Source organism: Schistocerca gregaria, chromosome 10, assembly GCF_023897955.1.
Source record: "Schistocerca gregaria isolate iqSchGreg1 chromosome 10, iqSchGreg1.2, whole genome shotgun sequence".
NCBI classification, from domain to species: domain Eukaryota; kingdom Metazoa; phylum Arthropoda; class Insecta; order Orthoptera; family Acrididae; genus Schistocerca; species Schistocerca gregaria.
In genome coordinates, this window is record NC_064929.1 from 219,177,308 (window position 1) to 219,202,784 (window position 25,477).

Genomic DNA, 25,477 nt, shown 5'->3' on the forward strand with positions numbered 1-25,477 from the left:
AGATATGTTAGAGTATATACAACAGTTTGACGAGTGCCAATTTCATGTGACAAAATGCCAGTACTTTACCGCAAAGCAATCTTCTCATCTGCAGATATATCGGGCAGCATGAAACCCCGGTGCACACAGCTCCATCTTGAGATGTGAATTGCAGTGTGTGCATTTGAGCTGCTCTTTTAATTTTTATGTTGTAAATTACAGAGTATTAATTAGTAAGAAGTTTATTGTCTGACCAAGTTTCTCTATTTTCAATTGAAATTAATATTGCTTCAGGCAAGCAGTGGGTATATACTGTAATCATCAATAACATGCCATTCAGTACAGTAACCATACATCACTAACAACATGCCAACTGCTATAGGTATGTCAAAATGTTACAGTGCTAGAAGCTCAATTTTCAGTACTTTCTGTGGGAGTACTCAAATTTCAGAGATCAATAAATGTGACACCTAACCCACTTATATCACCAAATGAAATACTTAGGCAAAAGGAGTATGACAATATGAATACCAAGTTACTCATTTCAATCATATATTCATCATTCCAACAATTTTCACACTAAACAAAAATGTGGACACTTCAATCAAATCACTTACATATGCTTACATGATGAAAATTATCATACAAAAGTTTCATATTTACAAAAAAGACAAGACAAATATAAGAACTCACAATACAAGTGTCAAAGAACTGGGTAACTATGGAGTCATCATTGCATAAGTCTTCACAGTTTCTCCACAACTGACATTTCACGAAACATGTGTCGTACACCATTCTGTGGAAGGTGTAAGCATTTGAAAAACTGTTAATACAAATGATTTACTTCCAAGATTATTGAATCAGATACATATTTGGCCAGTATTTAAAATTTCAACTGATGCCATTCAGTAAGATTTTAAATACCCAAATGGAAGTAAGGGTTTTTACTTCATTTTAAAAGAGCCTTACAATATTTCACTGTTAATTGCACTGAGAGCCAAATGACACGGTCAGTAGGAATAAGTGAAATCTTTCGCAGCAATAATTATTCAGCTGCTGGTCAAATATTAAATCACTCGGGCACCGAATCAAAAATTACAATCGTACAAAATAAAAAACTGCTGCCTAGAGAAAAAACTATTCACGTCAGCTGCACAACTCTCAAATACACTGTAAACAATCTGTAACGATACCTCGTAGAGTGAGGCGTATCGCACCCACTCAGCAGGCAGCTACCATTAGCTAGTACAATGTGACTGTTCACAGCAGTTCGTTCTCTGCCGGTTTTTCCAGTGACGAGAGATTTCTCAAACACTGTTCACACAATACGAACGGAGTTACAGTCGGTATTGAGTAACGGGCATCTATTTTTAGTAAAAAAAAAAAAACACCTGTGTACAAAAATTGTGACTGTTAAAAAAATAATCTTGAAATTAAATCATTTGGTACAGAATACAGACATTTCTTTCTTAAAAATTGTAAAAGAGCCGTGCACACAAAATTAAGACTACATGATGACAAACTGAAATCTGCAGTGGATAGCCCTTGACATTTCTAAAAGTAAAGAATAAGCATCTGTGATCTCAATAGCTATTACATACCATAATATTGCACCATAACAAATCTCTCAAAGATTGTTTGCTAGGAAAAATTAACATCTTTCAAAAACTTTGGCTATTAGCTTCTATCAAGCAATTTATACTATACACTAAAAAAATTATACATATTCACAATTTGTTCTCTGGTAAAGTAGCCATAATTAAGGCATTTCTTAATATACACTTACTCTTACTTTAATACATCATACACCAATGCTCAACCCTGAAATTTCCTAACTTCCATATTACATATGTGTACAACAGAAACGTATACACATAAAATTCTTTTGATAAAACGCCCATTTGAAATAGTTTTAAACACAACCAATGGAATCATTTAGATAATAATTAAAAAGACCACCTCATCTCCTCAGCAGGCACTGTTGTCACTAAATGACACTGTAAATATACAGTCGAGCGGTTTGTAACAAAATGCTTGTGACCGGATACACTATTCTAACAAACGAACACCTTTCGAGCTACAGAAGAGAATCTTAAACTGGCAGCACACATACAAGAAATGATGCACACACTATCGGAGATATGCCAGTTTCACAGTGATGAGTAACACGTGCGGTGCACAAATACAAACTGCCAAATAGCTCTCTGTAAACATCACATAAAAAAGGAAACTGCATTACAAAACACTCTGCAGAACAAGTGATCACACTAGTCACACAATGAGCACTCTAAAGGAAAACAGTAACCCCAGGTGCCAAAGTGAGGTCTCTCCAATATAAGAAAATGACTGTGCTACAGCCCGGGCCCTAAGTAGCTTTCCACCACAACTTCCCAGCTGAAAACACTGTGTCATTCAGATTGCACTCACAAGATGTCCGTCACCACAATCAAATGACACGAATATTGTTTGTCAAAGGTCACTTCTGAACGGCAGTTACCTAAATTTCTCAAAATAAATTTCGTACAATTATTGTTGTATAAGGCGGGTCGGTAAAGTGAGTTAATCAGTTACCCGTGTACCGACCTACTACGAGTACGTGATCCCAGTTTTACTCGGGAATCTGGCTGACGCAGGCACTCTTAAAGGTATTGTCAGTTTTACATTCCTCCTCTCACATGTGCATCGAGGTGTTCTCTCCCGGATCGCACGTTTAACTGAAGAAATAACGGACCTTAGCGTGTACTTTGAGAGGGAGGACATAACTTTGAGCTGTCAGTTCTCCCAGTGTGTAATATAAGGCAACAAAATTTTTAAGGCATCAGATTAAATCCTTACGGCACCACACCGCAGGTAACCTCTCGAACTAGGGTACAGTTTGCAAGCAACCCCTCGACACCCGGGTGCGGACTTCGACATGGCCGGTGTACCACTCGGAGAGGCGATCGGGTACTCGGCGGTCGCTCCTTCCGGAAGTGGTGTCCGGCTCAGTTCATCCACTTACGGCAGTTGGGAGCCCCGCAATTGCACGGTATCTTGTGCTGGTCGTCTTCGATGTCAAACTTGTAGTCGTACGCCAGCTGCGAAAGGGAATTGCATTTAGAAAACTGGTGAATCGTCTGTTAAAACTGGTAATGAAAAATTGTAAAGACTAGACACAGAGACTGGTTAATGCTTTACAATATTACACAAAAAAGGGTGTTTTGAAACTTGTCGCAGTATTGAATGTGTTATATACTGCGAATCACTCTGGTGTATCTGCTACAGTATTAAAAATCTACTTATGTCGTTTCTCGCAAAAAAAGAGAATAGCTTTACTAAATAAAAATTTTGCAGTACCATTACCCATCTTTCTGCTCGAAATAAAACCATTAGGTGATTAAATTACAGTCAGAAGATTATGTGTCAACTTTTCTTACTGCACGATCACCCCTATTACTTCGTGAAAGCATTTGTATGAGTCGATGAAATGTTGGTAAGTTACATTTGAAATTCAAAATGATAACAATGTCACTTCACACACACTATACAACATAAAATTTTCCTGCCACAGCACTATAGACATATGAGACATTTCCTCGGTCTTTCTCAACTTTGGCCCTCCCGAGAGAAGAGAACCGAAGCTTTTCTGCCAGTTTATTTTGTAACCAGTTCAAAACCCAACATACCTCTTCACCACGTGATATGCGTCGCTTGGCAAAAATGATGATGCGGAGGTCCCTCTCCACCTCTACAGTCTCCGCCACGCAGTTGGGGTTACACGAGTGGTTAATGTACCGAGCGAGGCCGCCCGACAGGGTAGCGTCCACCACACGGTCTTCGTCCAGGCGGAACATGTATATACCTCGATTCTGCACAGAAGAGTGGGCAAAATTACAGTAATCGGCCACACTGTGTCTATTCTACTGCTCTGCAAATAAAAGTAAGTGGTGCAGTTTTATCCGACTTATCCTCAGACAGTACTTACCTTTGCTTCGTACAGTTTTTCACGAACTTCGGACAATTCGGTGCGGATTACTTCCCCGATATACTCTATGACCATTGTGTGTCTCTCCAGGTCTCGTGCTGCATAAAGACCTAACCCTTGTATTTTGGACCTGAAAATTGACAGGTGACACATTTAATGCTTGGCAACTGCAAAAATGAAAATAGATTCACACTGAAATTTGCAATCTTTTCTCCATCTTTGCTGAGCAAACTACAGAATATTAAATCCACAAAACAGTCACAAAAGTTTCGAAGTTTGCATAAGGACACTGGTCCTTACCAAAGGAGATAAAATTTGCAGTTAATGAACAGAGAATGAGTCACCAAAAGATGAATGGCTGGTCAGTAGTTGCTTCTAGGAGGTAAAATTCCAATACTGCTGATAGATCCATTTAAAAGTGAAAATACTAATTCTAGGTTTCAGAACTGTTAGTTCTTTCCTTAAGATTTTACAGTGCATCATCTTTCAGTTGCTCAATCCACTGCCTACGCCCAAATTAGTACAAGCTGGTATAAGTCGAAAGGCTTCAACTGGTAGTAATTTGTTTTCTGCTGCAGCTGATACTACGTAGCTGACAGTATGTGTCTATTGTATGAGGCAGCCACTGTCATCTTCTGTGTTAGTTTTCACACTTCACTGTATTTCATAACACTTCTTTTCCTTGCAATAACTGTATGTAATTGCTGCAGTTAAGATCTTTAGTAAACTGTCGTTTTGCAAAAAGTACTTAAGTTTTCTTTCTTTAACTCCTGCTTGAAGCGTGAAGTTTATGCCACAGGGGCCGGGTCTTGTTCGTTCCCCTTGCACAGCTTCTCATCCTTTGGCAGTCCAGCCTCACTTTCTTTGTTCCCCACTCACAAAACCGGCTGACTGTAATTAACACACTGTATGCCGTGATTACATCCAAACGGGTGCCAGGACTCGAGGATGTGCCTGAAGACAAAATCTCGTCTTTGAGTTCAGGGAGAATCGAATGTCCCACCTGCCGTTACAGCATCAAGCACTTGACTACCGGTTGCTGCCTGCCCACGAGGTACATCCATCTATATCCTTGGACAGTAATTCCTATATAAAACAATGTGAAGTGAATACTTGCAACTTGGAAATCTGATTTCTTGAACAACTTATAAAACCACGCTGTCTTCATTTCTTTTTTATTGTCTATGTCCTCTGCCTCTGTTAAGTCACTGTCCCCCCCCCCCCCCCCCCCCCCCGGTCTTCTTTTCAGTTTTTAATTGCACTATTCATTTCGTGTCTCAGTGCTCATCCTTTATCTATTTATCTATCCTTATCCCGCTTACTCTCTGGCTGCCTTCTTCTTCCCCTCTCATCCTGGCCTCAAGTGACATGCCCCTCATTTCCTAATTAAGAGTTCTGTGAGACGTGCATAGTTTTTTCACTTTTAAATTTGCCATACGAACTACTGAATTTTGCGTCCTGAAAGTAATTACATTTCTTGAGCAAATTTTTACTGTTTTAAAGGAGAAAGAGTCACCAAATCTCGTTCCAAGAGAGAGAAACAAATTTTCCAAGATCGTGACCAATCCTCGATAACCCACATGACCGTTCCGTTTTAACTACCTCTTTGAAATGCTCACTCTAAGGTGATTAAAATTACAGTTAATTCCCAAATTCAAAATGCATATATAAAAATATGTGTAATATGACTCCATCTTATTTTCACAGTATTTTTATCTCATCTCTAGGTTTCAAGTAACTCATGTCTGTTCCTTCTGAAGTGAAGGGCAATCTGTTCAGCTGGAAACAAACACTGAGATGAGAAAGGAAGGCAGGGATTCTTCTGATTAGGAGGTATGGAATGAGTATAAAATATCTATAATAAAATGGTTTGACAACAAACCAAAATTTTTTGCTTCATCACTTACAGTGTTGAACCCGAACTACAGGTACAGCTTTGGTTGAAAAAGAACCCAGAACATAAAATTTCCTGGATGATTACAACTGTGGTTGGACCGAGACTCGAACTCGTGACCTTTGCCTTTCACGGGCAAGTGCACTAATGCCTGAGCTACCTGAGCATGGAGTTTGAGTCTCAGTCCCGGCACACAGTTTTAATCTGCCAGTAAGCCTCGTATCAGCGTACAGTCCGCTGAAGAGTGAAAACTCCATTCTGGATGCAAAACGTGTATGCATATATAGGCCAAACACTATTAACCAGTAAAATGCTTTTATGTGTGGAGTAGATATATTTGACAGGGTTGTAGTGAAGTATGCAATGAGAGGGAGAGAGAAAAATAAATAAATAAATAAATAAATAAAATAAAATAAAAAAATGACAGCAAAAATAATATATCATTTGTGGACTTTGCCATAGCTGCTGCACGGCTAGAATACAGACAAGATGCTACCCAAAGTAAATGGGCAAGAACGGATATAATTACTCATTTTAACTCAATATTGCTCAAAATATGATCTACTACAAAAGGCCCACCGAACAAAATGAGAACAGCTCAGAAGAGGACGACGGACAGCAAGAGGCCGAATGTCCGAGAGTACTGCAGGCACTGCCACCAGTTCAATTTAGGTCATCAAACACTTTACACTTGCTAGAGATGAGAAATTCTCAGCAGAAGTCAGATCCAAACATATGTTCACCTTCATTCATTGTACAGAATGCAAGGTATTTTTATTCAGCACACGGGAATGCAACTGTTTCTTGAAGTGTCACAATATGTAATCAAAAAACTACATTAGCTCAAGTTGAAGCTTAAATTTTTAAATTAAGAACATAATGTGTTTTTACTTTCAAGTATAATATTTTAAAAGCTGAGACCCCAGGTATACCTCCTGCAATTTTTTTTTAAGTGCTAATTTATGCATGCAGAAGAACAGAAAGAAACTTTCATTAAAATAGGAAATAATATGTGCCTTCAGGCTGCAGGTGGTGTGTCTACAGTTCAGTAGGCGGCACATTCTGTTCCGTCAGCTCTGTCGATATTTCACCTGTTGCAAAATTCTGACAATACAAGAGCTTTCTTCTAAATTATACAATATTATAAAGTTAAGAATCCTGCAATGTGCATTGTAAAGACAGTGCAGTAATTACAGAGTACAAGAATTTTAAAGGACAAGGCAATAAGCGAAGTGTGGCAGATTCTCCAGTTTTGGTCGTTATACCGAAACAGCTGCAATAATAGCGTGTGACAATAGACAACTAACATTATTCTAGACATATGAGCTGCATAATTTTTCAGTCAACTGGTACACATTTATACTCAGGACAGATCTGTTTCCATATTTTGTACACAGGCTGTGATAACATTTCAACTCTCGACTCATTTCCAGATAGCCATCACAAGTACTACTCTCTCTTTTCCCCTGGTACGCACAGCAGTAGAGTGGCCAAGCCGACACCGTCGTTACGGTGAGCCAACTCGTGCAGCAGGTACTGAACTTCGTAAGTGTCGCCACAGGTATACCGGGTCTAAGCTCGTGTACACAAATGACTACATAATTTTTGAATTGTCTTCTGAGGAGTCGAAATTGAAAGTCCCGTCTGTGGTGGGAGAGGAGAGGGGGTCGGCGTGGGGGATAGGAGCAGTTTTCGTAATGGTTAGGTTTCTTTCTGAGAAAGGAATGAGAGACGGGTCGGAAAGGTGGTGCAGGTCACTCGGACCCGCCTTTCGTGTGGACGCTGTCGTGATTTGAAGTGAGATAGAATTTTCGAGCACACTGCTGCCTTTGCCAGCTGGGCGATGTAAGTATTTCTAGTATGACGTCGGGGCAGGACCGGCAACTTCGATAACAAATTCTTTATTAAAATTCCGTCACAGCTGCATTTTATTAAACTGGTTTCAAACAAAAGAGTTCATTTTCGAGCTGGGCGTATTACGGCTGCACTAATGGTCCACAGTAACGTAGCGGTCTCGAACGAAAATAATGAAGTGCCGATTTGACATTGCAGTATTGAGACCGGGAGCAAATTTACTAGTTACAATTTGTGGAGTGACTGACAGACTGTACAATAGTAGACGACTCCGGGACATAAGTGTTTTCTCAATTTCGTGTGGACAACGATCGACACATGTCACGATCGACCGGTCTTTTCCGTTCCACGTTACGAGGCTTTCTCAGATCTGACACCGATCCGGAGGTGGCTGCAATCTGCTGCTAAAACAGGTAATTGTACAAGTGAACTTACAATTGTCATCCCAGAAAGATTAAAAGGAAGCTTACACACTACATAATAATTCTAACCGACAGTTCACTTTTTCCTCTTCACAGGCTGCAGAAGATCACAATTCAGTCAAATTTTTGTAAAGACACAGTGAAACCCGTCGACCCACTCTCTACTGTAGCTCTCTAGTTACCTGGCCAGGTACACGTTGTTCCTCCACTCCTGTTTCATCTTCTTGTACTGCGAACTCTTGGAGTGGACAAATTGCTTCGAGTAGGGGCACGCCGCCTCCCCCTGGATGCCGCCATAAGTGAGGGCGGGGACGAAGGGCGCGTTGCGGTTGAGCGTCGACGTCCGCTGGGTGTGCGGCCGCTTCCATGGCAGCTGGCCACGCGCCCTGGGCTCGGTCCGTGCGCAGCCCGACGGGTTGACGGCCAGCGGCAATTCCAGCAGCGGGTTGCGTCCGTACTTGAAGCGGTAGTCCGTCAGTGTCTCCACACCTGCCACACGCGGCACAGGAGTAGGATAAAATTGCAGTAGTTCGACGGAGGTGAGAGAAGAGTTAAACTGTGGACAGCTTCACTAATGGGACACTACTGTTGCAAAAATCTGACAGAGACAAACGAACTTTGTAGCAACTATTAAACTTTGTGTAACTTTGAACAGTAAAAGAATACCTATCTTTAATATTTTACACATAATGACAGAATGTCACAGCATCTCAGGAGAATTAAAGTAAACAGTGACTGACAACAATATGGTATTCCTTTTAGTATGGACAGTTTATCTTTAAGTTTCTAATTACAATAAAAACTAAAATATAATGAAACTGTCTTTTAAAGAATGTATTGCAGTAGCTCAAGCCCATCTAATCTGAGACACACTAAGAGCATTTGCAGTGCAACTGAACCACACGGTGTCAATTAGTGCAGCACGATAACTCCAATTCCAAATATATATTGTCCAATGTACCTCCTACAGAATGAGGGCCGAAAACTGTAATAGAACATGTGTAACAATTATTCCGTAGAAAATGACTGAGCACACACGATGCTGACCTCCCAAAGGTGTTACTCCTCCAGATTTTCTCTACACGAGGTAAAAACGCACGAGCCACTCTGGCGGTCGAATATATATGCCACGTGGAGTATCCCGGGAATTGGGCCGCCAGCCTCAGCTGCAGCGAAAAACGCTCCTGCCTTTCACGGGTTAGCTTACGTTCCAGCTACGGGCGAGCAGGTATCCTGTATTGCCGGGTTGTCACGGAAGACACATTCCAGTTCCATTTGTGGACTGTGCTCTTATTTCTGAATTTTGTTCAATTTTGGTATGCTAGTGTACGTCAGATTTGAATTATACATTCGACAGATTTGTGTTTCTGACTTTAAAATTACGTGTCTGTCAATAAACTTCCTGGCGATATCAGTAACATAAACATATATAACAGAATACAAATATTTCTGTGTCAACTAGGTTCCTATGCATAATCTCGGGTAGGGACACAGAATTATTTACTATGTTCCCGAGAGCTATTTTCTGGGCTATCCAGTTACCATTCTGCGCAAGTTTCATATTTCAGTGTACTGTAAATATTGTATTTATTGACTTGTTCAGCAGGTAAGTAATGCAGTGAAACAGTCTGGTGTGACTAATCTCTATTATCTGTAGAAGTTACAAAACTGTGTCACTGATAGAAGGTGGCACCTGTCTGATGTCATCCTTAAAAGGAATGGAAAAGACCAGTGGATTCTTTTATTAATACTACAATTACTGTCTTCCTCAATTTTGTATACACGCTATACGAACATTTAGTAAACTATTTTGACCTAAAATAAAAATAAAACATAGTCTGGATTGAAGTCACATAAAATTTTTACTACTGTAATTTAGTACGGTCAATCACATCACGTTCAGTCAGAGTGGATGCGACAAGACTGATAAAGTCATTTCACATGCTTTGTTTTTCCTGTTCATTTTGTAGTTGCTGGTGTTCTCAATATCTCTCTTCACTTATGGAATACCTATCCTTCTATAATTTCAGTTCGAGATATGACGTGTTGAGGTTTTTGGCTGCACCTACAAATACACTAAATCCTTCTCCATCTCCTTCTCCATTTCCGCTGTTCGACTCTGAACATATTTCCTTTATCAGAAAAGTTGCAGGACAGGTTTCTTTTTTTAATAATAATAATAATAATAATAATAATAATAATAATAATAATAATAATGTGATGATTCTATCTCCTACCGAAGTAGTCCCCTTCACTACCTATACACAATTACCAAGGTTTCTGAAGGTCTTGGACCTGAGGAAGGAAATTTTCAACTTCAATGATTGTTAGTTCATTTGGGACCTCAATGAAGCTTTTCTTTTTGTTGCCTTTCCACAAGAGGAAACAAGAAATAAATCGCAAGGTGAGAAGTCTGGCGAATATGGCGGGTGTGGGACGGCAATAATAGGCTGTCTGGCGAGATACTCTGTAACAGAGAATGCAGTGTGGGGTGTAACATTGTCCTGCTGTAAGAACCAGTCCTCAGAATGCCACAAATCAGGGTAGCAACATCAAACTGCTTGTCAAAAACATTTCTAGACTTCGACGTAGAGAGATCGGTTCACTGTTCGATCTGGAAGAGGGAACTAATCCTTTACTATCAGAGGCTCTCCGTTCTCGAAGGTTGTCGTTTGACTTTATTCACAGCTGGCGATCCGGGACTCGACCATGCACCACTTTGACACTTTGCGTGAGGGTCATACTGGTAGCACTGACTTTGATCCCGAAAAAGAATCTTTGACAGAACTGTGGGATCAAACAGAATTACAGGATCACGTCTGGCTCTATCCAGTAGTTCAGCAAAAATTATTCATCTTTGCTCTTTCTGTGCATCTGCTAGTGTGTGAGGGACGAGTTTTGCATTAAGTTTCCATTTCCTTAAATTTTAGTGTAAAATCTTATGGTGTACATTGCGATTCAAATTAAGCTCCGATATCGCACGCACAGTTACACGACAGTCTTCTCGCAGTAACTGACTGCCTTACTTACTCCACGTCAGTATCGGCAGAAGCTGCAGACCGGCGATCTGCTCCGGGATCGTCTCGCACCGAATTTCCGCCTTCAAAAAATTGTCTGTCCCACTCTAAAACAAGACTTCTCGAAAGAGCCTCACCGGCAATGCTCTGTTAATCACTGCCCACATTTCACTAGGGATTTTCCCAACGCAAAACTTGACATTCACTCTTTGCTCACAATTGTATTCTCCGTGTCACTGTAACTAATGGGCCGAGAACCCGAACAGTGTGTCACTAAGCGCACCCCTGCCACCTAGTGAGTTCGAGTGGAAGTGGGCCCTGCCTAATTTCGAGGACGCACACGTGATAGGTAACGTAAAAACGGTGCTCGTTCCTTTACAGTATTGCAAACTCGGAAATAAAAAACCATCTGCTTCAGAAACTTTTCTGATAAAGTGAGTATTACACTGTCACTCACGTCTTTGTCAATACCAAATTGCATTCGAGAGGAGGTTACTAAGAGTAGTTTCCTTCTCTGCAATTCGGGAGGACGACGGTTCAATCCCGTCTCCAGCCATCCCGATTTAGGTTTTCCGTGATTTCCCTAAATCGTTTCAGGCAAATGCCGGGATGGTTCCTTTGAAAGGGCGTGGCCGATTTCCTTCCCAATCCTTTCCTACCCCCAGCTTGCGCTCCGTCTCTAATGACCTCATTGTCGACGGGACGTTAAACACCAACCACCACCACCATCTTCTCTGCATACTCCAGCTGTCTTCCTCCCGTCTGACAGGTAACCGGCACCTCATGCACACTATCCACACTTTGCCCGTCCCTACATATTTCTGTACTCTCGTCTCGATCTCATCTGCTGACCTTACCCTATTACTTTTCACTCTTCTCAGAGCCAGCCCAGAATTAATTCCTTCTGTATTGCTACTGTACGTTTCTCTTAAATGTCGTTACTCGTTCCCGATAAAAATTTCTCGACAAAATGTTAAATGTAACGATAATATTGTACATTCGTTATTACGTTTAACGTTATTATTTCTCTACATTACTATTTTCTTATTACGTACAACTCGCTCACTACGCATACCGTAGTGTCGACCGGGGCCCCGGTCAGACGTAAGAGACGGCACATAGGCCCCAGTCTCGTCAGGCAAAATAAATTCATAAAGAGATAATGAAACATAGGATCTGCAACTACTCACCGGGCAGGCTCTCGAGCACGCGTACTACGGCCGGTTCAGTCAGGCCGAACAGGTCCTCGCCGGACAGGTACTTCGGGAAGAGTTGGACGCCGCCCTGCTGGCGCCGCAGTGCCGCCAGAGGCTCCAGGATGCGCGCCCAGACGGCGCGCGGCGACGTGTCCCGCAGCTCCAGGTCGTCCTGCGCCGGCTCCTGCACCAGCACGCGGAACTCGGGCCGGCCCGCCACGTCGTGGATACTGCACACGTAGCGGCACCGCTTGTTCGGCACCCGCATGCTCCAGTAGAAGCGCACCTGCCACCGAGGGACAGCACCGTCACGTTTCGTAAGTACGCATTGCGCGCTATTTACTACGGCCGTGTAATTTGAAATACGTTTACACTATTTGAGGGAAGGCACGACACTGTACAATAAATATAATGTAAAAAGGATGCTCGTTTTGTGAGTACTGGAAAAATTTAAGTCTCGCGAGCTTACTGCATTTCACATTCCTCTCACTTTCTTTCTCCCATTTCGTGTCCAATTTCTGCAATTACATTACCAGTTTCATATTTTAATGATATTATTTTAGGCACTGTTTCTTTTAATTTTCTTCATCAGTTTGACTTATTTTCCATTAGCAGTCTCTGCATCAAATTTTCTGCACTTTTCAGTAATTCACTTCACATCTTCAAATAGCATTATCGTGCTGAACAAAGAATCTGTACATCCACGGTTCGTTCGTCAGTAAATCTGGGTTTTTTCTGTCACTCGTCACTCTCTTCACCTGCAGAAAGTGTTCGATCGTGTGAAAAATGTCGAGTCCAACCGTAGTTCGACTTCACATTAATGGGTAGGTCCAATACAACCCGTCAGTTAAATCGGTTCGAAGCTCCGAAGGAGGCTAGGGTGTACCACGTCGGATACGACTGTGCCTAGTAAAGCACTGTGGTGTTTGAACTGGCTTTCGAGACGAGGACACTTCTAATTACTCTGGCATTCGAAGATTCTATTTTCCCAGTGCGCATTATATTTTCCGTTTCACTCTATCAAATGGACGGTTATAAATTTTGAACCACCGACACGATAGCATGTCCTTACTGTCACGAATCTCATTCTCTTTCTGCTCAAACTGTGACATTCTTCAAAGCTACAAAAGAGATGACCGATACTCGACACGAGAACAGCGCACACTGCCCACCAGGCGACTGCTCCGGCCCTGCCTCACCCGGCAGTGCCTCGCTCGCTGTCGGCCTTCTGAGTAAATACGGCGAAGGAACTCGCGGAGTGACAAGTCGTCTGAATATAAATAATGGCAAAAATGTCTTATCCCAAAGCGGCCTCAAGTATCAGCATCTGCCGTGGAAACTGTGTCTGCATTTCGTGTCGCAGCTCACTCAATCGGCTCTCGTAGAATTATTGGTTGTCAGTTGTAGTATAACAGATCTTTCACACGTTAAAAAGTTAATATGTTAAATCCGTATTTTCGTAAGACCGTACCACACTGTCGCCGTTCCCGGTGTCTACGAGCTATGTAGTGGAGCGAGTGCCAGAGCCGAATGAAGTTTGTCTGGTACAGATAGTGAACTGGCTTTTATTACGTCTGCCCGAGATTCTGAGGAGACGAACTTCGAGTCGTCTTACAGTCGCCATTCTGCAATTCTCGACAGCAGCTTAGCTTTTGTTATGCTTCGTGGTGTAAAATGCTCGAACAAAGTTTGATTCTTCCAGGCACAATCTGCCATCCACATAAGCACAATATGGGGAAAAAGAAGATGTAGAAGAAGTAGTTTGGCACCTCCTTCCTCGACAATATCAGTGCCTTCACTTTTTTCCTGGTGGCGACGCCAAGTGATTACCTCATTCTGCACTTTCTACAGACGAGGCATTTAGAGTGGATTGTGGTCCCTCTGCATGGGAACACCACCACACAGAAGCACTGTTCATACGGGCAGAGGTGTCTGCAAGAAGCTGAGGGCTATGCCAGCATTAGCAAAGCTGCTAGCAGCATCTCCCACATCAGACGCCCCTCAGTGAATGAACCGGACGAAGAGTGTCCTACACGACACTCCATCTTTCCCCTGTCCACTCCGACAGTTCTTTCCCAATTCCCCAGATACACAAACTGAGGAGCGATATGGTATGTGCTGTCGGGTGCGTGGAAAGTGGGAAAGTACGTTGTAGGCACGTAGCAAGTGGGAAGGTGCGTCACGGACGCACTGACGGAACCTCAGGGATACCGGGCAACGACGCCTAGTAACTGGCCTCACAAAGTGTGGGGTTTCGCGGTGTCGACCGACCGGTCGTGGGACCAAAATGGAAAGCGCAAAACATAAAACAAAAACTGAGGGACTCTAGGAGACCTCGAGTGGCCACACGTCAGGGTCGGAACTGGTGGAACTGTTACAACACGTGGATTGGGCAACAGACCAGTCCGAGAAGTGGGATCAAGATCAAACCCTAGTCTGAGGTGCAGAGGAGGAAACTCCTCAAAGAACAAAAGAAAAGGAAGGTAAAGAATGGCTGTAACAAGAGGCTGTCTCACAGTGAAGGGGGTAGTAAGATGCCTTCTGTCTCTAAGACACGGTAGAAGAGAACGAGGGTGGAGTCTCGTACTACCACGTCTCACAATCCAGAAAACGCCGAGGCAGGAAATTGGGAAACACACCTACAGCACTGCAGGATGGGGGCTACCACTGGTCAGCATCACCTCACAGCAGATAGAGCTCGTTCAGACGGAGGGTCTAACTGGACAAAGGTGCTCCCATCTTTGTCTAGGAAAGGACGGTAACAGTGTAGTAGCTCAACGATAGTGCCCACGACATCTCTGTGGGAGGAGGTGAAGCTGCTGCTCGAGACCGTGAAGGTATCAATTTGGGTGCCTAAACAATCTGAGAATAATCTATTTGAGAGAATAAGAGCACGGAACTGGAAGACCTCGACAGAGGACCGGACGGTAATCGACCGTAAGATTGCAACGGATTACTGAGGTGGAAGTTGTCAATGCGAGAATGGGACCTCAAATTGAAATTTGTGTTGTCAAAGGTTGCCATCGGGGCCGTCAAAGACATCAGAACTGATCACGGAGGCTGCAAGTGTTGCAGATAAACCTACAACGTACCTTCCCACTTTCCACGCACCCGACAGTACATACCGTATCGCTCCTCAGTCTGTGTATCGGGGGAATTGGGAAAGAACTGTGGGAGTGGAAAAGGAAAAGATGGGGTGTGATGTAGGGCACTCTTCGTCTGGTTCACTCACTGAGGCCTGTCCGAGGTGGGAGACACTGCTAGCAGCTGTGCTACCACTGGCATAGCCCTCAACTTTTTGCAAACACCTCTGCCCGTATGAACAGCTTGCATACCTCGTGACACATGTTTGGGCATGGTGCCAGAGCCCACATACTGTGACAAAGCAGTGACACCAACAGGAGAGATGAGCATCGCCTCGAATTTCTGCTGGAAAATAATCTGGAAATCTCGAATAGGGCAGGGAACATACTTTCAGAAAGAAGCAAGGAAGAATTTATTAACATAACTTTCAGGTCCACTCTAACGAGCAGTCATGTCAAACAGTGGCACGTGGCGACAGAACCGTCCTTGTGCGACTACGTGTACGTTAAATGAAAATAATCGATTACTGAGAATGTAATGTATACGAATAATGTAGATCTACTCGCCAAGCTGCGGCAGTAGAACGCGCGCATCAAAATGTTTAACTTCTGCGAACCTTTGGAGCCGGTGGCTCCTTCTTCTGGCAGAACAGTTGAAAGGGAAGCAAGAAGGGTGCAGGAAAAGGACTGGACAGGTTTAGGAAAAAAGAGTGCAATTCGGAAAAATCACCCGGAACCCCAGGTCGAGCGAGACTTACGGGAGGGGACAAGAAGGGAAGACTGACTGCTGGGGAATGCACTGGATGAGATTTGAAAACCTGAGAGCTTAAAGGCAGAAAACAGAAAGGAACCTCAGAGTACACCACTTGTTACTCAGTATTATCCTGGTTTGAACATATTAATCGGCTACTCTTAGAAGGCCGCGACTTCCTAAAATCTTGCCCTGAAATGAGATCCATTCTATCTGAGATTTTGCCCACTACACAGCTTTTCGTCGCCCTCCTGATCTCTGCGACATCCCCATCAGACCCAACGCTCCTTCTGCCACCATCTCCCTACCCTACGGCTCCTACCCCTGTGACCGACCCTGCTGTGAGACTTACCTGTGCGTTACCTTACCACCACCTACTCCGGCCCTGTAACTGGCAAAACATATACAAAGGGAGAGCCACCAGTGAAACGACACGTCGTATACCGGTTGTACGTAACCACCGTTTGGCCTTTTACATCTGCACGACTACCGGGCAGTTATCGGTCAGGACGAATGGGTACAGGCAGAGGGTGTATACTGGCAACACGCAATATCCTATTGCAGACCAAACTCTACAACACGACAATCGTGACCTCCGCACCTGTTTCACCACACGCACCATCTGGACTATTCCCCTCAGATGACAGTTTCGCGTAACTTTGCAAGTGGGAACTGGCACTATGACACGTCCTCGGTTCTCGCCACCCTCCTGGCCTTAATTTACATCAATTCCTTCTGTCTCAGCATTTCATTTTCTGACCATCATCATCCCCCCTCCCACCTCTGTCACATACACTCAGTTTTTCACTGTTAATAACTCATGCACGATGTTTTAGCAGTAATCTCTGTCCTGCATATTACCGTGTCTTCCACCTTGAAGCTCTCACATTTTCAAATCTTGTCCTCTGCAGTCTCCAACAATCAGTCCTCCTTTCTCACCCATCCGGTAAGTCTCCCCTGACCTGGAGTTCTAGGTGACTTCTCTGAATTGCACCCCTAGCGCTCAACCTCTCCAGTCCTTTTCTTTCACCCCTCTTGTGTGTGACTGTCCTGTCACGGCTTGGTGAGTAGATATTTTATCTATCCATCTACATTACATGTATCTTAAGTCTGAGGTTGAAATGGGTATTAAAACAGGCCATGACCTATAGGAATCATAGGACAACACAATGGGACTCTCATAAGGAATACAATACTCACACTTAATTGAAATTAGAACTTCAATAAGAAACCCAGTAGATTTTGATGAAAATGCAAATGTCACTATTTCAATATTATATTTAGAATACAGCTGAATCATCAAAGTGTACACATATAGGAATCTACCCTGGTGGAACAACAATCTGGAAGTGCAAAGGAAGCAGATATGAAGACTGTGCAACCTTGCAAGGAAGAAAGAACAACAGGCAAAATTCGGAAAGCCCACATCAAAATGACGTTGCGATCAAACGAGCAAAGCTATCTTCCTAGAAGATATTCTGTAAGGAAGTGGTAGGTACATTTGCACTAGACTTCATAAAGTCCTCACCAAAATAACAACTAGTCCACAATGTACTTTAAGGAAGAGGATAGCAAGTACACAAAGACAGCAAGTGAGATGCCCGGTTTTCTCCTCGAGACACACTTCCCTCGTTGCACTCTGGCAGGTAACACACCGGGAGTCAGTACCTGGGAGGCGATGGTTTACGGGTAATCAGAAGGAAAACTAGGAGTCTGAAAGATAATAAGTAAATTTCAAAAAAAATCTAGTCATTGGCGGGAACATTTTGACCGTTTGAGTCACTGGGCCCAGATGGTACCTTTCCAGCTCTGTGCGACAAGCAGCACAGGATTTAATTAGTTTTCTGTGAAGAAATCAGCCTACTGGCAAGAGTCATTTCTAATGCTCGGAGGACGGTGAAGGTTGTTTCCATTCTGAAGCCAGGGTGAACTGATCGTGCCAAAGCCGAGGATACGAGACTGATCAGCCTGTCCTCATTCCTACTGAGGACAATAATAGAACTGATTAATGCGCACATTAGGGACAGGAGGTTAAATGATGTTCCTCCCACTGTAATCTGCACACACTCTGATAGTGGGTATTTGCCCCTGGAATACTGTGCCCAGTTTCCCTAGAGTGACTGCTCTCTCTAGTTTAGGCTGTGCCTCATATACACTCTGTTGTAACTTGGACATACAACACAAACAAGAATGTCAGTACAGCTTTATTAGGCCGTTTCATGTGTGTCAATCGCCGTAATGTACACCGAACACAATAAGACGAGGCAAATAAATGCAAGCAGTAATAACACGATAACCGATTGTAAGCACGGCGTTGCACAGTTTAAATAGGCACGAGCACGCGGCGAGCTCTATCGAAAGTTGGCAGTATACACTGCTAATGCACACTTCTTTCAAGTGTGTGCACATTACTTCACTCTCATTTTCGACACTCCAATAAACCGGACTACGACTCCCTTCTTCGAGTCATTACTCGGAAAGGGTTATCGAAGCATTTGGAAGTTATTGTACGGTCAGCCAGGATTTTTCTGATACTTCCTGTATTACTGCACTCACTATCGTGGAGTGATTCTGGGTAATTTCCAGTTTTTAACATACGTATGTCCCTGCTGCTGCCTCCATTGTAAAATAATGTTGTAATGGGAATATGTCCGGCACTGTCTCCGTCCCGACAGTGAGTGTGTCCAGCAGGCCAGCCTCCGCACCTTGCCGAGCTGCTTAGCACACACCTTCTGTTCCACTTTGTTTCACCATCTTGTAACCACATAAATTATCATAGGACTTAACTACAGCAGTGCATATCCGGCACACATTCCAGGAGGGGTTCCGACACCACTTTTTACTGTAGGCCCTTCTACTGTTCGTAAGAGTACTTTTTGCCTCGGAGTTAGTGATACTTTTGCATCCTGGGTTATCCCTAGGCGCTTCACTATCCCCTCTCCTGGTAGAGTTTCACAGAGGAGCTGGATATTCCAGAATGTGAGGTGGATTTGCTTCCTTGTAAATGGTACTACAACAGTTTTCCACAACATCTACAGCACTTTGTGGCACTGTTCTAAAAGTACGAGGAATTTGTCAGGTATTACTACGACCTAATCGTTTCCGTACAATTGGTGAAAACAGTGTCTAGTACTTAGCTCTTTGAGAAGTTCAATAAAATGTAGTGTGTCGGGTTATGACGTGTTCCCCTTTACATCTGTCACCCAATTGATGTATGTTCTCATTTTACTTTACAAATATTCTGCAGTTGTCGATCTTGAAGTTAATTTCTGTAGTGGAACTACTACGCAGTGATACTAGTCCGTGCAGTGTGACTTCTTCACCTTATGCTCTTGGGGCAGGTGCTGAAAGAGAAATTTTAGTATCTTCATATCTCAGGCAGCTGAGCAACTCTGAAATCTCTATCACACCCTGCAACGAGATCAAAGATAGTTGCAGCACGCCACTAAGTCCTCGGCAGACTAGGGAAATGCAGCAAAACCCGCTGTGGATCCCCGATTGGAGGCACTAACGAGCTGACTGACTGGCCAGGACAGCCACGACGACTCCATTTATTGAAACAGCATCTCTCCCGACAGTCCCCAAGGTGACAGTAAAATCAAAACTGTGTAGCTGCACCGGGAGGTAGCATGTGGAATACTGGACTACGGTCCAAGAAACAAAAATTTGGCAAGGAAATAGTGCCGGAGACATGTTTCGAGGAACATTCTGTAATCCTGAACTTCAAATGGAAACGGAAACACACGGTAGGACTCGTGACTGGCCGTGCGACCCTTTAAGAAACACCTACAAATAATGGGTATAGAGTAAAGAGCCCCTTGGTGTGGACTATGTGATGAGAAGTATGAAACCAAACTACAGCCAATCTTCCAACACAAAGCACTGGACCACAATAAGACACAGAATATTCAGGCTGATACAGCCTGAAGAAATCGTATCTAATAACGAACTAATAAAGAGTCTCTTACTACTTCTTGAGGTTACCGATTGGCTTTACTAGAATGACAGGGAGCAAAACTGCACGATAAACCCAGTTTCGGTGTGGGCAATGGCGGGCTAAGACCACTAGTCCTCCCCGTATAAATAAAATCAAATTAGTGCATTGCAGCCACCTTGATCTCCTGCTTTATCCCCACTTTTCTTTTTCTGTTGGCGACACTTCATAGGAGGGCTACTCATTAGTTAATCTCCAATGTCTATGAGAAAAACAAGAAATGGGTGTGTACGTGTGTACTTACTTGTTAACATTAGCTATCAACACAATAGACACGCAGGCTTTCATCTTGAGGACGAGATTAAAGTCACTCAGTACGCAGTCCAGACTACATGGTGTATCAAAACTACTTTTACAAACATGGGGACAGGTTTCTTACACCAAAACAAGAAAATATGTCACATAAACTTGGGCTCTAAAATGCATACCCTACGAGCTATGAGCATTTGTTTATCATCACTATTGCAAAACATCTCTTCTACTTTCACACACTACCTCATACAAATTGTCATCAAAGTTCCTTTGCAGTCCCAAAAAATTGTAACCACCATTTTGCAGTTTGACAGCACCTGAATTTTTGGGACTTATTGGGAGAATGAGTTTGCATCCACTGCTTAGACTGTTCTTTAGTTTTGAAGCTCACATACTGCAACCGTGTCTGATTTCCAATCACGAGTCTGTTTAGAATTTCCTTCCCCTCTTCACAGGGATGTCGAGGCAGAACCCGTATTTTCCGTTTTGTGTACGTCGATTAGACAGTCTAGAAACCACTGTGCACAAAATTTATGGTAACGTAACTCTCTGTGACACTGTCACACAGGGTCATCTCAAAATTCTAAGTGCATCTTCAGAAACTTCGGAGATAGAGAATCGAAGTCTCGCACGCACCATTTTGTCAGCTTGTCTCAGAAGTTCATCAGTCACACCAAAGTGTCTTCCTCGACCACCCACATCGTGCACATCGGTGCAACCAGTTTCAAATTTTCTGCACCTCTCTCTCAAAACAGCACCACTTTTAACTGCACTCCCACAAGCACAAAGTAGCGGGACTTCGAATTTCGCCGCGCTGCACTCGTTCCCTCAGACATGAATTGTGCCATTGCAGCGGTATGGGTGCTCTTTATTGTCTCTCGAGAGTGGAAGCTTAATGCAGATGTGATCTGATGCTAATGTATTAAACTTAATGGCTAGTCTTGATCTGATTTTAATGTGTAGACATATTGAGGAAGTTGTTATGAAATTTGGAAGAGGGAAGCAACGTAAAATAAATTGCATTTAATATCAAGACAGTTTTGTGTACATTAGAAATTCCTGGACAATGGAACTTATTGCAAGATTTCGGAGCAGACTTTTCACGCAGAAATGAAACAGGAGATTTTTGATGACCTGGATGCCGCACGAAACAAGAAGACATGTTAACATGGTAAAGAATTAACTCCAAGCTACGCCATTTCCCCCTGTCGGTTACATTTTGTTATTCTCTGTTCTTCTTCAATAATTTTTGTAGTGGAAATTGGTTTAACTTTTGCTCAAAAACGCCACAAGGACCATCCCAACGATAGCTTTTCTGTAACATGAAGTCCGATTTGCTTTTCATTCTTTCCCTTTCTCACGGTCAATTACGATTTTAAAACCCCCTTTTCATTCACCATTTCTTCCCACCATTTTCAACCTTTTATTTTCTTTTCTTTTTTACTGAACACTACAACAACACAAAAAAGTGACAAATCTCAACAGCAACACCAACTTCTTCCAATCGTGGGAAGCAAACGACAGAATGTACCTAACGACTGGTAAGAAGTATCACCGCCCATTTCAAGTGATCGGCACTCGCACACTAACGGACACGACAGAGCTGGCTAACACTAGGTAAGCTTCGGAGCCTCCTTTTCTGACAGTGCGAGTGCTACAAAGCCGCGAGCATTTGTTTACATTTCATAGCCAATTTGAGGTCAATTTAGGAAGAGTCTTCGTATTCTGCTTACCAAACTTACACTAATATTATTCTCAAATTTCACGTTTTGCTGCTGTACAAAATGGAAAAAACGGGTACTCACAATCTTATAGCCAATGGGGTAGATGCAGGAGGGCGAGTGGAAGGCGTGCAGCTGGTGTGGCAGCAGCTGCCCCACACTCAGGAAGATGAGACCGCCCACACGCAGCAGGTTGCTTTGGTCCGCCGATTGGTGCATAACTGCCGCCACCTGCCGGTTCTCGTCACGGTTCACGTACACGCGCCGGAACACTGCCAGCGTCGTCAGCTCGTTGTCCTTCTCATTCTTCGGTATGTGGGTGGCACAGTACATCGACTGTGAAATGGAGCGGAGGCTGTAGTGGGTCCCTCACTTTTTGCACGAGTAAAAACTAATTTCGGCATTTTTTTCTGTTTTCTGTCTTTCATTAGTCGCTATAATTTGTGGAGGAATGTTACGTCCATGTAACTACTTGAAAGCAGTTTGCACTCGTTTATTGTCAATTATTGGCAATATTGTCTTCAATTAGCTGTGTAGATGGAACATACCTCCACGAAAAACTATTTCTTTTTCTAGTCTAATCAATATGAGGCAGTTACCCAAAATTTTGAAGTTCTCTAACGGCCCATATTTTTTCTATTATACTGTTTAAATTACAATTTACTGACCAGCTAGTACCAGGATGCCTTATTTGAGGAAATATTCGCTATTCGAGATTAGTAAGACTGCGTGTACTCAAACTTTTGATACCACTGACAAATTTTTGTTGCCAAATTGTAAGCCACACTTAAGAGTTACAATTTTCTTCCATACAAGTGTATTTTACATTTTTCAACATTTCACTGTCTATGAAATAGTACTATTCAAAATTCCATTTCTAAGGAAAATGAAATTGCACAGTTTGTATAACTTAACTCTCTGGAAAACTTCTGCCTACACTTACACACGTATAAATAGAATCTGATACAAAAGCTCGTCAAACGTTAAATCCGTAGTTTAACAGAAAACACGATTTTTGAAAGCATCTGTATATTATCAGCACTTACGGTTTTCTACACTATTATTAAAAAAGTACTAATTGAGCCTTATTTCATCACTTTGTAAATAATGTCACACATACGTACAGAGTGAATTTATAAATAGGCACAGTGGACAATGCCATAGCTAGTAAATGTAACAATTAGGAACACATTCGAGAAAACTTGCCACTTGTTCATGTAGGTTACATACGAGCTCATCACGACACAATCGGTACATTTATTGAAACACACATTTTAATTATTTGCAGTGTTTCTTACATCTTTCATAGTACTATTTACAATGTCTACCATAAATTGAGGGCAAGAAAAGAATTCGAAGTGAACATGTCAGAGACATATCAGCTCACAGCTGCAATATTTCAACAGAAGTTTTGTACCCATAAAGACGGACAGTTCACATGAATGAAGCCCAATTCTTCTAGCTAGAGAAGTATTAAAACTAACAAAGAATCTGCCAAGTAATGAAAATATTCAACACATTTTAGCCATTCAAACGATGTTGTCAACAGGGACAGTACACTAAACTGAGACTTTCAAGGCATAATTGATAATCCAATAACTACATCAACTGTGAGAACATTGGGAAACACTCAAACCACAGATCTCACCACAGTGGGCCCACACATGTCAATAATACAAACAGTCACACAGTAGTTGGACCGTATTGGACGGTGTCTGTGGAATGAGGAGACTAATGTCACTTCTCGAAGAGGGCTAAGCAACCTTTCTGGTAGCTGTAATGGCAACCGCTCCGACTGACAGACCGATGCGGTCTTGCAGCAGTCCAGACAGTCAAATGATTTGGACTCGTGACAGATCAAAAAATCCAGTCCCGTAACGTTAGCCGACACACACTCGTTGTCTCAGTATTGTAGATGATCAAAAGTGAGGGGAAGGAACTTATAAATTTTTTAAGACTGTGCAGCTATTTCCACATTCTACCACGTGAAAAATGAGAATTCAGTTAACTGCTAATGGCTTACAATAGCACAAAAAGCACAGAAAACAGAAAAGTTCAAATCGAACTCCTCAAGGCGCGAGCTACCTTGTTCTTGTAGAAGACGCAGCCGTCCTTGACGGCGCAGCCCAGGTGGTAGACAGAGGAGCAGCGGAGCTTGAAGCAGCGCACCGTAGCGCCCGCTAGGGTGCAAAGTGCACACGTCGCCTGCATCCCCTGCTGCAGCGCACTCTCCAGGTTCATCAGCGCACCGTTCACCGTCTCGTACACATCGTCCGACCACAGTGCACAGTTCAGGTGCACCCAGCGGTCCACGTCGAAGTTGAGAAGCCTGCGAATGTAGCGGGAAAGAAGTGACAGCTAGTAGTAAGAACAGTCCGCACAACTCTACTTTTTCTTCATCTGACAGTACCGGCCTCGACTACATTCCGAAGTCTCGCCCTCCGTCCGTACATACAGTATCGCCAATGAGACACAGAAGTTTCAGAAGTGGTAAGATTAGCCCGTTTATAATGGGCATTTCCACAGTGAGGTCGAGAAAATAAATGACGAGAACTGAAAAGCGGGCTTACTGTAAGATTGCTGCAAAACTTCTACAGGTTGACGCCGCTCGCTCTCCTTTGAACTGCAAAACGACGGAACGGGTTCACTTTTAGAATAGGGCTATGGGGGAGGAGGGGACGAATAGAGAGAGCAGGGCAGATGTGGTAGTGAGAGAGAGGGGAAGGAGTGCTCGGGCAGAAACAGGGCTGAGGAGGTGGTCGACAGAGGGAGAGGGAGATGATAAACATAGGGGAGAGGAGGCAGCGGACAGACAGGTGAGAAGGTACATCCAATTCCCATGTATATTTAGAAACTGCAAAGCACTGCCGGGTTCACTCGTATTCTACGTGAACTACTTGCCAGGTCATTGTGACAACGTGTAACATTCGCTAGGCACGAGCACCATTAGCCTCGAGACAAAATGTGAGAGTTAATCTCGGCATACCGCAAATGCTAGCTTTGTGGGTGACAGAGTTTCACAGAATTGCCCTGTTTACGAGATACGTAAGAAACTAATGTTTAATTTTCACAGATTAATGAAACACTAGGCCTCAGTGTATCTACTTCGGTCTTCTGGTATGTAATTGTGGAGTGGTGCCCAAAAAACTAATAGAAGAAAGCAATTAGGATAATGGCAAATCTGTGATAATTGTTCCTGGCACAGACCAGATGTTCGCATGATTAGCTGATGACAGAGACTGATAGTGAATTCTCTGTATGTAGAAGTATGAATGTCTTGTAATTTACAGGGAAAGAAATTGAAATCACTGCCTGAGAAAATTTTAAAGCAGCTTGAGAATAATTATCCT

The 25,477-nt window shown here is 43.0% G+C and overlaps 1 protein-coding gene across 11 annotated transcripts in view; it reads right to left on the bottom strand.

Annotated features, from left to right (window-relative positions):
* Nucleotides 1-514: 514 nt before the first annotated feature.
* The window catches only part of LOC126293165 (histone-lysine N-methyltransferase 2C-like), a 386,337-nt gene continuing 361,374 nt past the window's right edge, over nt 515-25,477 (bottom strand). For all 11 annotated transcript variants that reach the window (XM_049986267.1, XM_049986260.1, XM_049986265.1 and 8 more), the window contains 7 exons: nt 24,213-24,456; nt 22,212-22,463; nt 12,321-12,612; nt 8,296-8,602; nt 3,944-4,073; nt 3,645-3,827; nt 515-3,056 (listed from right to left, as the gene is read on the bottom strand). In XM_049986267.1, coding sequence (XP_049842224.1) covers nt 2,964-3,056; nt 3,645-3,827; nt 3,944-4,073; nt 8,296-8,602; nt 12,321-12,612; nt 22,212-22,463; nt 24,213-24,456 — 1,501 coding nt within the window. In that variant the 3' untranslated portion in view covers nt 515-2,963. The remainder of the gene's footprint in view (nt 3,057-3,644; nt 3,828-3,943; nt 4,074-8,295; nt 8,603-12,320; nt 12,613-22,211; nt 22,464-24,212; nt 24,457-25,477) is intronic.